The sequence below is a fragment of the Panthera onca genome, chromosome B2 (assembly GCF_046562875.1).
Source record: "Panthera onca isolate mPanOnc1 chromosome B2, mPanOnc1 haplotype 2, whole genome shotgun sequence".
Classification (NCBI taxonomy): domain Eukaryota; kingdom Metazoa; phylum Chordata; class Mammalia; order Carnivora; family Felidae; genus Panthera; species Panthera onca.
In genome coordinates, this window is record NC_138343.1 from 118,854,641 (window position 1) to 118,866,673 (window position 12,033).

Consider the following 12,033-nt stretch of genomic DNA (forward strand, 5'->3'; position numbering starts at 1 on the left):
TGTGTGGTCTAGCTGATATAGTCCACAATTATCTAACATAAAGACAAAAGGGAAATTCTAAAGTCACTCAATAGAATGTAGAATAACTCAACAAAAGTTTTATTTTATATTGTTTTCAGGTAAAGTTCAGTAACATTTCTACAAAGAGAGAAGCCCCTTGGCCTAGAAACCATCTGCTAACAGAATAAATTACTAGTGATAACGTTCTTTATAGTTTGCCACCATTCTTTTAATCATTCAACAATGGTCATTCTATCAACAAAAAATAGTAAGAATCTATTATGTGAATAGCATGCATGATAATAGGCATGGGGGATCAACAATGAGTAAGACACATTCCTTACTGTGACAGTTTTCATAGAGGGGAAAGTATGACCCAAACCCTTCATAAATTTGTTCCACTGACTTGGGAATTAATTGACTCCTTTCTGGAGGGTTGACTTACCTACCTGTGACTACCAAATCGATGGTTTGGAACAACTGACATATACATAAATTTACATTAACTGGTGTGATTAGTTTTATTGTTTCTCTTTCCCACCACACTATAATTTCCATGAGGGTGGTTTGGTTTGTATCATAAAGCACAGACCCAAGACAAAGTTGGTGCTCAGTATTTGCTGAATAGTTGCATAAATCAATGGAAAATAGTAACTTTCATTTGTTTCTTTTGATAGCTTCATATTGAATCTTTCAACTTTTTGGTTTTGGAATATTACATAAGTCGATTTAGAAAAGTAGATTTAGAAATCAAATGTAAATACGCTCATCTCTTCATTTCAATATCATATTACGCAGTGTCACTGCATAAATATTTCTTAAGCATATTTATGGTTTTCCTACCATACAACAAAATCTTAATATTATCTAGTGATGAATGGCAGCTTTTCATATGTGCAGTTAGAAAGAAAATGTTTCATCAACACTGTGTATTTAGGACTAATTTACATCGCAAATAGAAAAATCTATTATTCTACTTTCTGGAAAGTAGCATGCAAATTGTTTTTTTAAGATCAGTGACCACACATGCCCATTTGCCTGGTACAGTGCTGGTTAATCACTTTTGTCCCAGTATAATTATTAATAGTACCCTCTTTCGCTCTAAAGAGTATCCTAATTTGGATGACAAATATATAGGTTAATTCTTTCTAAAATGATGCTAGTTTATTTCAACTCTGTTAAGTTAGGTGTTCTAAAACTTTTAAAAATCAGAGGTAGAATACACGAAGAATAAACTCACCCTCCTTATATGTCGGATTGTCATAATGGACTTCCAGGAGCACATAACGAGGATCTAACGGTGTGCCAAGGGACAATCCAACATGAGGTGGGTAGGAAAAACCCTAAATAAGGAAAATTCCATGAGACGTGCCCTATGAAAGTCCCTACAAGCTCTATTCCTCCAAAAACCCCAACCATTCTCAAAGATATTTCAACATTCTGGAACCCCATAATCTATAGTGGATAAAATAAAGGGGCTTAAGGAAAGAATCCCTGCCAGTGGAAAGAAAAGTAAGCTACCCTCATATCAGAAATAGTGTATAAAGCGGGGTGCCTGAGTGGCTCAGTCAGTTAAGCATCCGACTTCCGCTCAGGTCACGATCTCACGGTTTGTGAGTTCCAGCCCCGCGTCGGGCTCTGTGCTGACCGCTCAGAGCCTGCAGCCCGCCTCAGATTCTGTGTCTCCCTCTGTCTGCCCCTCCGCTGCCCGCACTCTGTCTCTTACGTTGTCTCAAAAATAAATAAACATTTTAAAAAATGTAAAAAAAAAAAAGAAGAAATAGTGTATAAAGCTTTACTTGTAAGTATGAGAACCGTAGGGGAAAGACATGATCAATGAACAGTGTCACATCTCCATAATCAGTCATTGGCCCCACCTCTCCACCAATGGCCCAGGCAAAAATCACAGTCTCGCAGGTGAGGAACGCATCAGGCATGTTAGGATGGTAGCACTCATGGCCATAGTCCAGAACGCTGTCATTAAAGCTGCTACTGCACTGATAGAGCAGGATGTGGTGGACCAGACTCTCGTGGCCTCTCTGTATCACTGGCTCCACCTAAACGAGCACAAATGAGAGGGAGGATGTGACAAATCCAACCACCCGACAACACCCTCCGGTAAGCATGAAACTAGCATAGAGCATTAGCAGTTTTGCGAAGGGATCGTTTGCTCAACGATGTAAAGGTTACGATGGGGTTCAAGTATAATGCATTCTGGATATGAAAACAACGATGGTGATGGGAACAATGGCAACGGCAAAGATGAGACGATAACCTGTTCCTCCAAGAATCACAGGATTTACTAATCCGTTTGTGTTTTGAACTCACTTTTGTTTTCCTGATCATTCTGCATGGCAGCTGTTTCAAAAATTGCTTTCTTCCAGGCTACTTTGCCCTTGGTCCCCTCCCTTTTTTCCTTTCTTTTCTCCCCCGCCCCACACATAAAAAAAAAAGAAATTAAGGCTATAGACAGGCATAAACTCCCTCAGTCTCACTCTCTTCCACCTCAAAATATTTTTATCCATCCCTACTGAAGGCAGTAGATGATGCCTTATTCATCTATTACCTATCTATCTATCAATACCTATCTATCATATACATATCTACCTGGTGCTGAGCATAGGGCTGGGCACAAAGTAGCGTTCAATAATGGATATTTTTAATTTTTATTAAAATCAAATTGTAATAAGAATCTTACCATTAGAATTTAGGAGAGAAAACAACACGGTAGTGATGTGTTCCTGTGACACTGCTGAAATTAGGAGAGGGGAAGTAGAAACCAGCGAACAGAGAAGGGGCAGTAAAGTCGGTTCTAATCTTGACAGCACAATGCATATGAACACGTTTCTTCCGTTGTCCTTTCTGTAAGCTCCCTTCGTAACGCTTGCACACCTCAGCCCAGGGAACTCACAGCGAGCTGAACACATCCTAAGGTCCCAAAGTGCCTTACCTGCAGAGGACGTACAGGAGCCCTGTCTGTACCTAGTGTAGCTGGGCTACAGGTGTTGCCATCAGCCACAGGGTTCTTTGAACGCTCCATTCATCTGCTAAAGAAACCATGGTCTGTCCCTAAATTTCCAAGGTTTGACCTGTCTTAGAGCTCAACACCTTCCGCCTTTAGCCCTGACTACTCAAAAGCAGGCGAATGCATTTTGAAACCCTTGCTTGTCCTCCAATTTAGACGTGCTTATGAAGATGAAGTGTTTTCAGCTATTGTCTCCTAAGGCTTTCCATTTTGATTTTCTACATAGTTTTTCTTTCTTTCCTCCTTGTTTTTAAATCAGAGAATCTAAGCAGCCAAACAGGGAAGCGGTAGGTAGTAGGCAGAGATCTGAATAGGCAGCCGGGGGTTCGACTTTTTAAATCCAGCTTGCCTTTGTGTTACATAGTGAGTCATGCCATAGCTAGCCCACACGTACATTTTAACATCACATTCACAGCAATGACACTGCGCATGGCTTTGTTTGCACTTGTCTCTCATCTCTAAAAGACTGCGTGCCCTGAAGGCAGAACCTATTTTCTATTTTGCCTGAAAACGACAGTTATTGTTCAAGCATGGTTGCATAACACATTACACAGAAGGGTAGCCTAGGATGCCTATTAGATTTTAGTTTCCGTGTCTAGTTTGAGCTCTCTTGTGAAACCTGACTTATTCGGGCACCTCAGCACTCCAAGGGGAACAGGGCACTGCTAATATGTCCAGAGTAAGAGAGGGACGTGAGGCATTTTCACCAAGTGCCTTTTCAGTTCTGGCAGAACCTGTAGGTTGCACTGAGCTCCACAAGGTAGGTCCTAGAAAGGAGCCATTAGGGCTTTAAAGAAAAGCTGGCTCTTGCCAAGGCAGCTACAAAGACAGACGGTCTTCATCGAGGCACAGCAAGAGAAAGCTGAGAATGTGCATGATGAATTATATGTGGCTGGTGGTGCCTGCTTTGAAGGAGCATCACTAAACTTCTTGAGAGAATCTTTGAAGAGCACGCGTTGTTGTTGCTGTTTTTAATATAGGAAACGCTGAAACCAACCCCAGGCTTCCCAACTACCAATGCATTCTAGTAATAATAATAGTAACATCTGCATTTTACTTAGCACCTACTATCTGCCAACCACTGTATTAGCCACTAGCTACATTTCATTTAATATTTACAACGAATCTATAAGGTAAATATTATTGTCTCCGTTTTACAGATGAGAAAATTGAGACTCAGAAGATTAAGTAACAAGCTCAAAATATCATAGCCGGGCAATCGTAGATGGGGATTTGAGACTAGGCAGGTCTGACCCCAAAGTCAGTATTCCTCCCACTGCAACACATCATTGGAGGAGGACACGTTGGAGATGCATCGGGACCTGGAAGCTTCTGCCTGTGAGCTGGGGGGAGGAAAGAGTGGGAGCTTTATGTCTGGGGGGGGGATTCCTGCCCTCACCCCAGTCGCGTGTCCTTTGGCCCTTAGGGAGAGAAGACAGAGTGTGGCCTTTCAATATGTTCTTTCCTAAGGAGAGCAAATAGCAAGGTCTCTCCTCAAAACCTGGCAAGGTCTTCAAAGAAAATTAAACTGTAATCTGACCTCCAGATTACAAACTGAGGGTAGAGCCTGGAGGCTTTTTCTAAGAAAACAATACATGTATACAACAACAAGAAAACGTTCTGCATGCAAACCTGAGCACTGATCACAGGAGAAAATAAGAAGGCCGGGAAGAAGCAAAGCTCTTGGCAAAACAGAGAGGATGTGAGAAATGAAAGGGCAGACTGAGAAAGAGAAGTGCCCCCAGAAGGATAACAACTGAGCTAAGGAGCCACTGATGTCAGAGGAAAAGCACAGGTTACCAAATTCTTGAAGAACAGAAGAATTTTTGGAGAAGGAATTTTAAGATGACCATGTAGAATACTTAAGGGGAACCCCAAGCATATTCTTATGGGAAGGCATAACCTGCTCCGTGCAGGGGACACGTTCCAGGGATCGGGAGCACCTTGACCAGAATGGGTCTGGCTCTCGGTGCCCCAGCACGGAACAGAATTTCCCACAGAGCTTCCTGCCACGTTGACCGAGCATAGTGATGCCAGCGCACAGCTACCCATCCCCAAAACGCCTGCTGGTCATTATCTGCTGCTTCCTCAACCAGTTCCACAAACCTTCGAAGCAGTCACATCACCTGTTGTGACATTCTTCTTTAGCCCAAATAAGGCTGCGGCAGAGACCGGAGGGCACTAGAGGAGGTTAAACACTGCTCTTTCTTGGATATTCAGTAATTGTCCGCACGAGAAAGACTTTTCCTTTTGCATCATTGCATCATTTGAAATAATGGTGGTGTTATACATTTTTACATTAAAAACCTTTCTGAGACAAATAAAGCTATAGTGCAGTGAATCACTGCTGTAAGAGGTAGCACTTTAAAAGGGCGACTTATTTTGGTTGCTTCAGAGATGTCACATTGTCATCACAATCTAAATGGGAATGCCAAAGGTTACCTCGATTAAAACAAAAATTAAACTTATAGAAATTGCCAAAGGAGGTCATGGCAACATAAAGTATACCAATGCGGATTAATTGGTATTTCTGAGACTGGAACAAACATTCAATTTCATTTTTGTTTTAGGCCGGCTGTATGACTGCAGAAGGAATAAATACAAAGGAATCGAAAGTAGTGCTTATGGAAGTGGGTGGCAATGACACAAACACCTGATGACATATTAAACTGTGTTATTAACTACAGTGTTCTCATACACAGGTAGCATTTACAGACCAGAATGGATGACAGTTCCATACACCCACCTTCATATGCAATAGAGGCCAGGCAAGGATGGCCTGGCAGCTGTGGGTTACCTGTTAGCCCCAGTGCCTAGTAAAGGAACAGCCTAGAAAAGAAACCACAGGTGGAAGGGAGGTGAGGAGGAAGCCTTCAACCTGAAGGATTCTTAAGAGTAAAATGGTCTCTTCTTGTACCCTATGTCTTCAAAAAATTAAAAATAGAACTACCCTATGTATGACCCAGCAATTCCACTACTAGGTATTTACCCAAAGGATACAAAAATGCTGATCTGAAGGGGCACATGCACCCCAATGTTTACAGCAGCACTATAGACAATAGCCAAAGTATGGAAAGAGCCCCAAAATCCATTTACTGAGGAAAGGATAAAGAAGATGTGATAGATAGATAGATAGATAGATAGATAAATAGATAGATAGATAGATGATAGATAGATAGATAGATACAATGGAATATTACTCAGCAATCAAAAAGAATGAAATCTTGCCATTTGCAACAACGTGGATAGAACTAGAGTGTATTATTCTAAGCAAGATAAATTAGTCAGAGAAAGACAAATATCATATGCTTTCACTCCTATGTGGAATTTAAGAAACAAAACAGATGAACATAGGGGAAGGGAAGGAAAAATGAGATAAAAACAGAGGGAGGCAAATCATAAGAGACTTTTAAATACAGAGAACAAACTGAGGGTTGCTGGAAGGGAGTCTGGTAGGGATGGGCTAAATGAGTGATGGGTGTTAAGGAGAGTGCTTGTTGGGATGAGCACTGGGTGTTATATGTAAAGTGATGAATCATTGGGTTCTACTGAAGCCAATACTATACTATATGTTAACTCACTTGATTTTGAATAAATTTTTAAAAATTAAAATAAAAAAAAGAGTAAAACAGTCTCCAGTCAGTTCAGATAACTGGACCTTTGAGGTACTCTTGAGAAGACTTAGCAGTAAAAAGCAAACAATAAGAGAACTACTAAGCATAGTCAAGACCAAGGTGGAAATTAACATCAACTATAAACTGGGAATTGAAAAGCTCCAAATATTATACTGTTCTCATGACCTCATCACCTTCTCTTACTCTCTTTATCCAGGTCAATATGTCTAGCATAATCACTGCAACACGCAGACTGCTTAATAACTATTTATTGAATGGAAATGAAGCCTTTCCATGAATGAGACTGAGTCATCAAATTTATTGCCTCCTAATTTCTTGATTGTCTAAACTCCAGTGACCCACCCTGCACCCCACTTCAGCTGCCCAATCCCACCGTCCCAGCCTTCACTTAGAACCACTCAGGACTGTGCTCCTCTGAAACTCTCTTTCAGTGCTTTTTTCCTGCTCTGTTGGTTCTCTCACGCCTCCCCAGCCTCTCAACATACCACTTTTTCCCAGGAGGCTACTTGAACTACTTGTGCACCAGCCCCTCACAATGGACTCAGACACTCACAGCTGCGGATCAATCCGGTAATCTCCCCCTTCTGATCCTCTACTTGGGATACTGAAGATGCTTGCACAACCATTAAGAGCTCAAAAGTCATGATTCACATTTGTACTTCCAGGCATCAATCTTTCTTTATTTTGCCATGTTCTGTTCCTTGGCTACGGATGAGCATAATCTGTTCGGTGCAGGGCACACGTTTCAGAAAATGAAAGCAGTTTGCTCCCATGCAAACCTTTTAGCATCTATGTATACTTGCTAATCAACTCTTGGCAAATGACTCAATTATTTTGGTAAGAGAGGAAAGAATTTCAGTTCACTCTGTCACTGAATGAGGGCAGAGTTGGGGTGGAATTTGATACAAAGGACACAATATGGTTGGAAAATTTTAAAAATTATATAATATAATGAAATGAGGCTAAGAATTTTACTCGGTGTGACCTAGGTCTATAGAATAGGATTAGATGGGGATAAGAAAAAAAGTTCCTAAGTGTCTCAGAAATCCTTAGAACCTAGAACCAAGACCACTGTATCAGAATAGAAGGTAAGAAAATCTTAGTGGAAATGTATATTATCTTTCTGACATAAAACATTTGGGGTCCTTGACAAAACTGTGCCTGCCTGATGGTCTCGTACCTGCACCTACTGTGAAACTGATTCAGTTTCAAAAGGACTTCTCCCAAAAAGCCACTGAGCATTGGCAAACTGAAGAATCCACATGCTTTTGCAAACGTCAAATACCAACTATCTTAACAATAACAATAAAGAAATATATATAAGGGCACCTGGGTGGCTCAGTTGGTTAAGTATTTGACTCTTCATTTTGGCTCAGTTCATGATCTCATGGTTCGTGAGTTCAAGCTCCAGGTCGGGTTCTGCATTGACAGTGTGGAGCCTGCTTGGGATTCTCTCTCTTCCTGTCCCTCCCTCACTTGCACGCGCATATGTTTGCTCTCACTCTCTCTCTCAAACTAAATAAATAAACTTAAAATTAAGAAATATGTATGTTTTTAATTGTTTATTTAGTTTGAGAGAGAGAGCAGGGGAGGGGCAGAGAGAGAGAATCCCAAGCAGGCTCTGCATTGACAGTGCAGAGACCAACACAGGGCTCAAACTCACAAACTGTGAGATCATGACTTGAGCCAAAATCAAGAGTTGGATGCTTAACTAACTGAGCCATCCAGGCGCCCCAAGAAATAGATTTTTTACTTACTTCCCTTGTGCTGGATTGAATAGTATCCCTCCAAAATTCATGCCCAACTGGAACCTTGGAATGTGACCTTTTTCGGAAGGAGGGTCTTTGCAAATGTAATTAGTTAAGATGAAGTTACTCTGTCTTAGGATGGGTCTGAATCCAATGACTAGTGTCTTTATACAGAAAAGAGAAGGAGATTCAGATTCAGACACACACAGAGAGGAGATGGCCATGTAAAGATGGACACAGAGGTTGGACTCAAGCTGCCACAAGTCAGGGAAAACCAGAGACCATCAGAAGCTGGAAAAGCCAAGGAAGGATTTTCTCCTAGAGACTTTGGATGGACCATGGCCCTGCCAATGCCTTGATTTTGGACTTCTGGCCTCCAGAACTGTGAGAAAATAAATTTCTGCTGTTTCAAGCTGCATGGCTTGTGGTCACTTATCATAGCATCCCCAGGAAGCTAATACATCGTCTGCTCTCAATTGTTATAATCATAAACTAACAATTCACAGATTTGTACATTTTTACCTAGGTCATGAGTATCCCTGCATTTGTTTGTGACAAAAAATTATTACAAATATACATTGTTTCCCCTTACATGATTGATGTTGTATAATTCCATGTACTTACATAGTCATAAGGCTATTTTACTTGATAAATATGCAAGTGCACTTGAGAGAGTTAAACAAGTTTTATTATCTGTAGCTAAGTATATGTGTACCTTACTTTAGTTTTTACATTTGGAGGGTAAAAATAAGTGGGCGGGAAGGGTGGAATGCCCTTCTTGACTTGTCCAAGTACGAGAGAAAAACAGGTGTGAGAAAAACAGGAGGTTATTAGAGCTCTTATAAGCAATTTTCCTACACTTATTCCTCCAAGTCTACCCATTTAAGATGTTGCTTGTTGAAACATGAGTAGAGCATAGCTCTCCAAAAACAACTTGCAATTCAATAAATTAAAAATTAAAACAAAAGGAGAGAGGTGATGGGTGAAATCTGTAATGAGCTGGAAATCTGGTAAATCTCCATCACTTTTCTTCCTGCCCATTCTTGTTCTTGGCACCCTGCTTTCCATACACACCCCAGGCACAGGTTGCTGTCCATGTAAAAGCCAGGAAACCATCTCTGACAGAGGTTATCCAAAGGGCATCTGGTTCATAATGCAATGCTGCCTATGAAAACATTTCAGCCCAAACTAGCAGTGTAGACAGACAATTACAAAATCATGCTAGTATATGCTCATGGGATTATGGTAGGATAGGATAGTAGATGGTATCTACCTGTCCCTCTTTCCTTATCCTCATCCCTAATGGGGAGGGCTCTTTTAGCATGACAATATATCCAACTTATGAGAGGAGACAACCAAATTGAGCAAGAAAATGATATCATTGTCTCACAGGTAATCCACTCTGAAAAAGGTCAGAGTTCAAAGCAAAACCCGACCTGCTGATATGGGGCTCAAACTCAGGAACCATGAGATCATGATGTGGGCCAAAACCCATGAGTCCCTGTTTCTTCATATTCATGCAGCTTTATGACTTTGTGATTTCCAGCTATAACAAATGAGTCTTCCACCAGCACTGTGAAACAGTCAACAATTCTATTTTCTTCAGTCTCAAAGACTGGGACGGTCACCATCTTGACACCTATAGCAATATCTAAAATGACAACACCAGGGTTCTCAACAAATGTAACTTTCACCACCTCAGTTTCACAAAACATACCCCAGATGCCATCGACAATGACCACAACCCACAACAGTTCAGTGACATCTGTTACTTCAGCAGCAACAAAGATGTATCAAAACTGACCTGTTTCCTATGCTGAAAATAGTTGTTAAATGCCACATTTATGTCTTTGTTGCATTCTGAAAAAATAGAAATGATGTCATATTAAATAAATCAATGGTATAGATCCTAGTATCCTTGTCCCTGTGGAAAATGAGTTTCCAACTTCATCAGGCCTGCTAATGAGTGTGAATAAGTGACTTGTCCTACCAGGGAATCGTACTTGGATATGACTTGAAATGTGCCACACCTTTCCCTCCTGGGCCCCTCATTAGACAACAGAATTAGGCAGCATTCAGTCTACATGAGTTCTAAACCAAATGGTTAGCTTTGGTTTTCATTCATATGTGCCATAAAGATATTTTCCAATGGTATTAGATACAGTGTAGTAACAGAGTATCAGCACTCTTCATTTTCTGCATTTTTAAAAAACATAATGCCTGTGAAACTACAAATTCAGAACCTCAACATTTTCTTTTGAACTTATTCAAAGTTCAGTTCCACTTAAAAACTAGTTATTACATTCGTGATAACAGCAGACTTCATGGTATTTTCAGTGTATTTTTAAAATTTGTTTAAATGTTTATTTATTTTTGAGAGAGACAGAAAGAGAGAGAGAGAGAGAGCAGGAGAGGGGCAGAGAGAGGAAGACACAACCCAGAGCAGGCACCAGGCTCTGAGCTGTCAGCACAGAGCCTGACACGGGACTTGAACTCACAAACTCTGAGATCATGACCTGAGCCGAAGCTGGATGCTCAACCAACTGAGCCACTTAGGCACCCCTTGTGTATTTTCATATGTTTCTAATCCACAGTTTTATTACTACAATTTGTATTTTAAATCAACTAATTTCTCAAGGTCTCTTGATGAGATAAAACCAAAACAGTTTCAATTTCCAATTTATTCAAAAGGAGAAATTTCAGTTAGAACCATTTATTCAGATTAGATCTAGTTGCAAGATTAGACCTGTGTTGTGCGGACCTATTGTTAAGGCACTAACTCTTAAGAGGACCAATAAGGGGGAAAAAAAAATCCCCAAATCGTACTGCCTCTGAGGTTGTGGTAGGCAATCTAAGTTCAGCATCACAAACAGCTTCAGATGCTGGTGTTGCAGTTCTGGGGATGGGGGTGATTGGGAGATGTGTTAGATCAGCTAGAACCCAGCAGTCACTAGACACAAAGCGGGCTGGAGAGCAACCTTCTACAACGAGACTTCCTCTTCCCCCATTCAGCATTCTTATGTAGAAATTCAAAGTTTTAGCTTAGTACGATGTTTTTTAAAATCACCAAAGCATACTTTTTTTTGTTTTCTTCTAATCACAGCAACTATTAATTCTAAAGAAAATACATTATCAAAATTTGATATTGGCAGCTTTGTTGGTGGTATTATATTAACACTGGAAATCTGTCGATTCTTTACATTGGATGCAAAATGTGTTATTCAAGAAGAGGCATTTGGTATGGAACAATGTGAGTTTTGATTAGCCAGGACTTTATTATAATTTCTGTGTTTCTTTAAATGTCACAAGAAAATACCAGAACGGGCCACAGATTTATGAATTACATTCCTACTAATCCTCTATGCCCAAAGTAAATTGTTTAAAACCTTGGAACGCTTCACAAATTTGTGGGTTATCCTTGTACAGAGGCCATGCCAATCTTCTCTGTACTGTTCCAATTTTAGTATGTGTGCGGCTGAAGCACTATTAAAGCTGTTTTACTTGATGAATATGCAAGTACCCTAGAGAGTTAAAAATATTATGATTTACAGTCATCAACTTCTGAATGTGAATTAATTAGGTTCTTTTTTTTAATGTTTGTTTTTTATTTTTGAGAGACAGAGAC

General features: G+C 40.3%; 1 protein-coding gene and 1 non-coding gene across 2 annotated transcripts in view; both read right to left on the reverse strand.

Moving 5' to 3' along the window:
- The window catches only part of MOXD1 (monooxygenase DBH like 1), a 91,852-nt gene that overhangs the window by 20,613 nt on the left and 59,206 nt on the right, over positions 1-12,033 (reverse strand). Inside the window, exons 5-6 of the mRNA XM_078447323.2 lie at positions 1,878-2,057; positions 1,241-1,343 (exon numbers count right to left, since the gene is read on the reverse strand). Coding sequence (XP_078303449.1) covers positions 1,241-1,343; positions 1,878-2,057 — 283 coding nt within the window. The remainder of the gene's footprint in view (positions 1-1,240; positions 1,344-1,877; positions 2,058-12,033) is intronic.
- On the reverse strand, positions 11,790-11,892 carry LOC132668076 (U6 spliceosomal RNA). Its single transcript, XR_009605446.1, has one exon. It is a non-coding gene; the product is annotated as a U6 spliceosomal RNA (small nuclear RNA).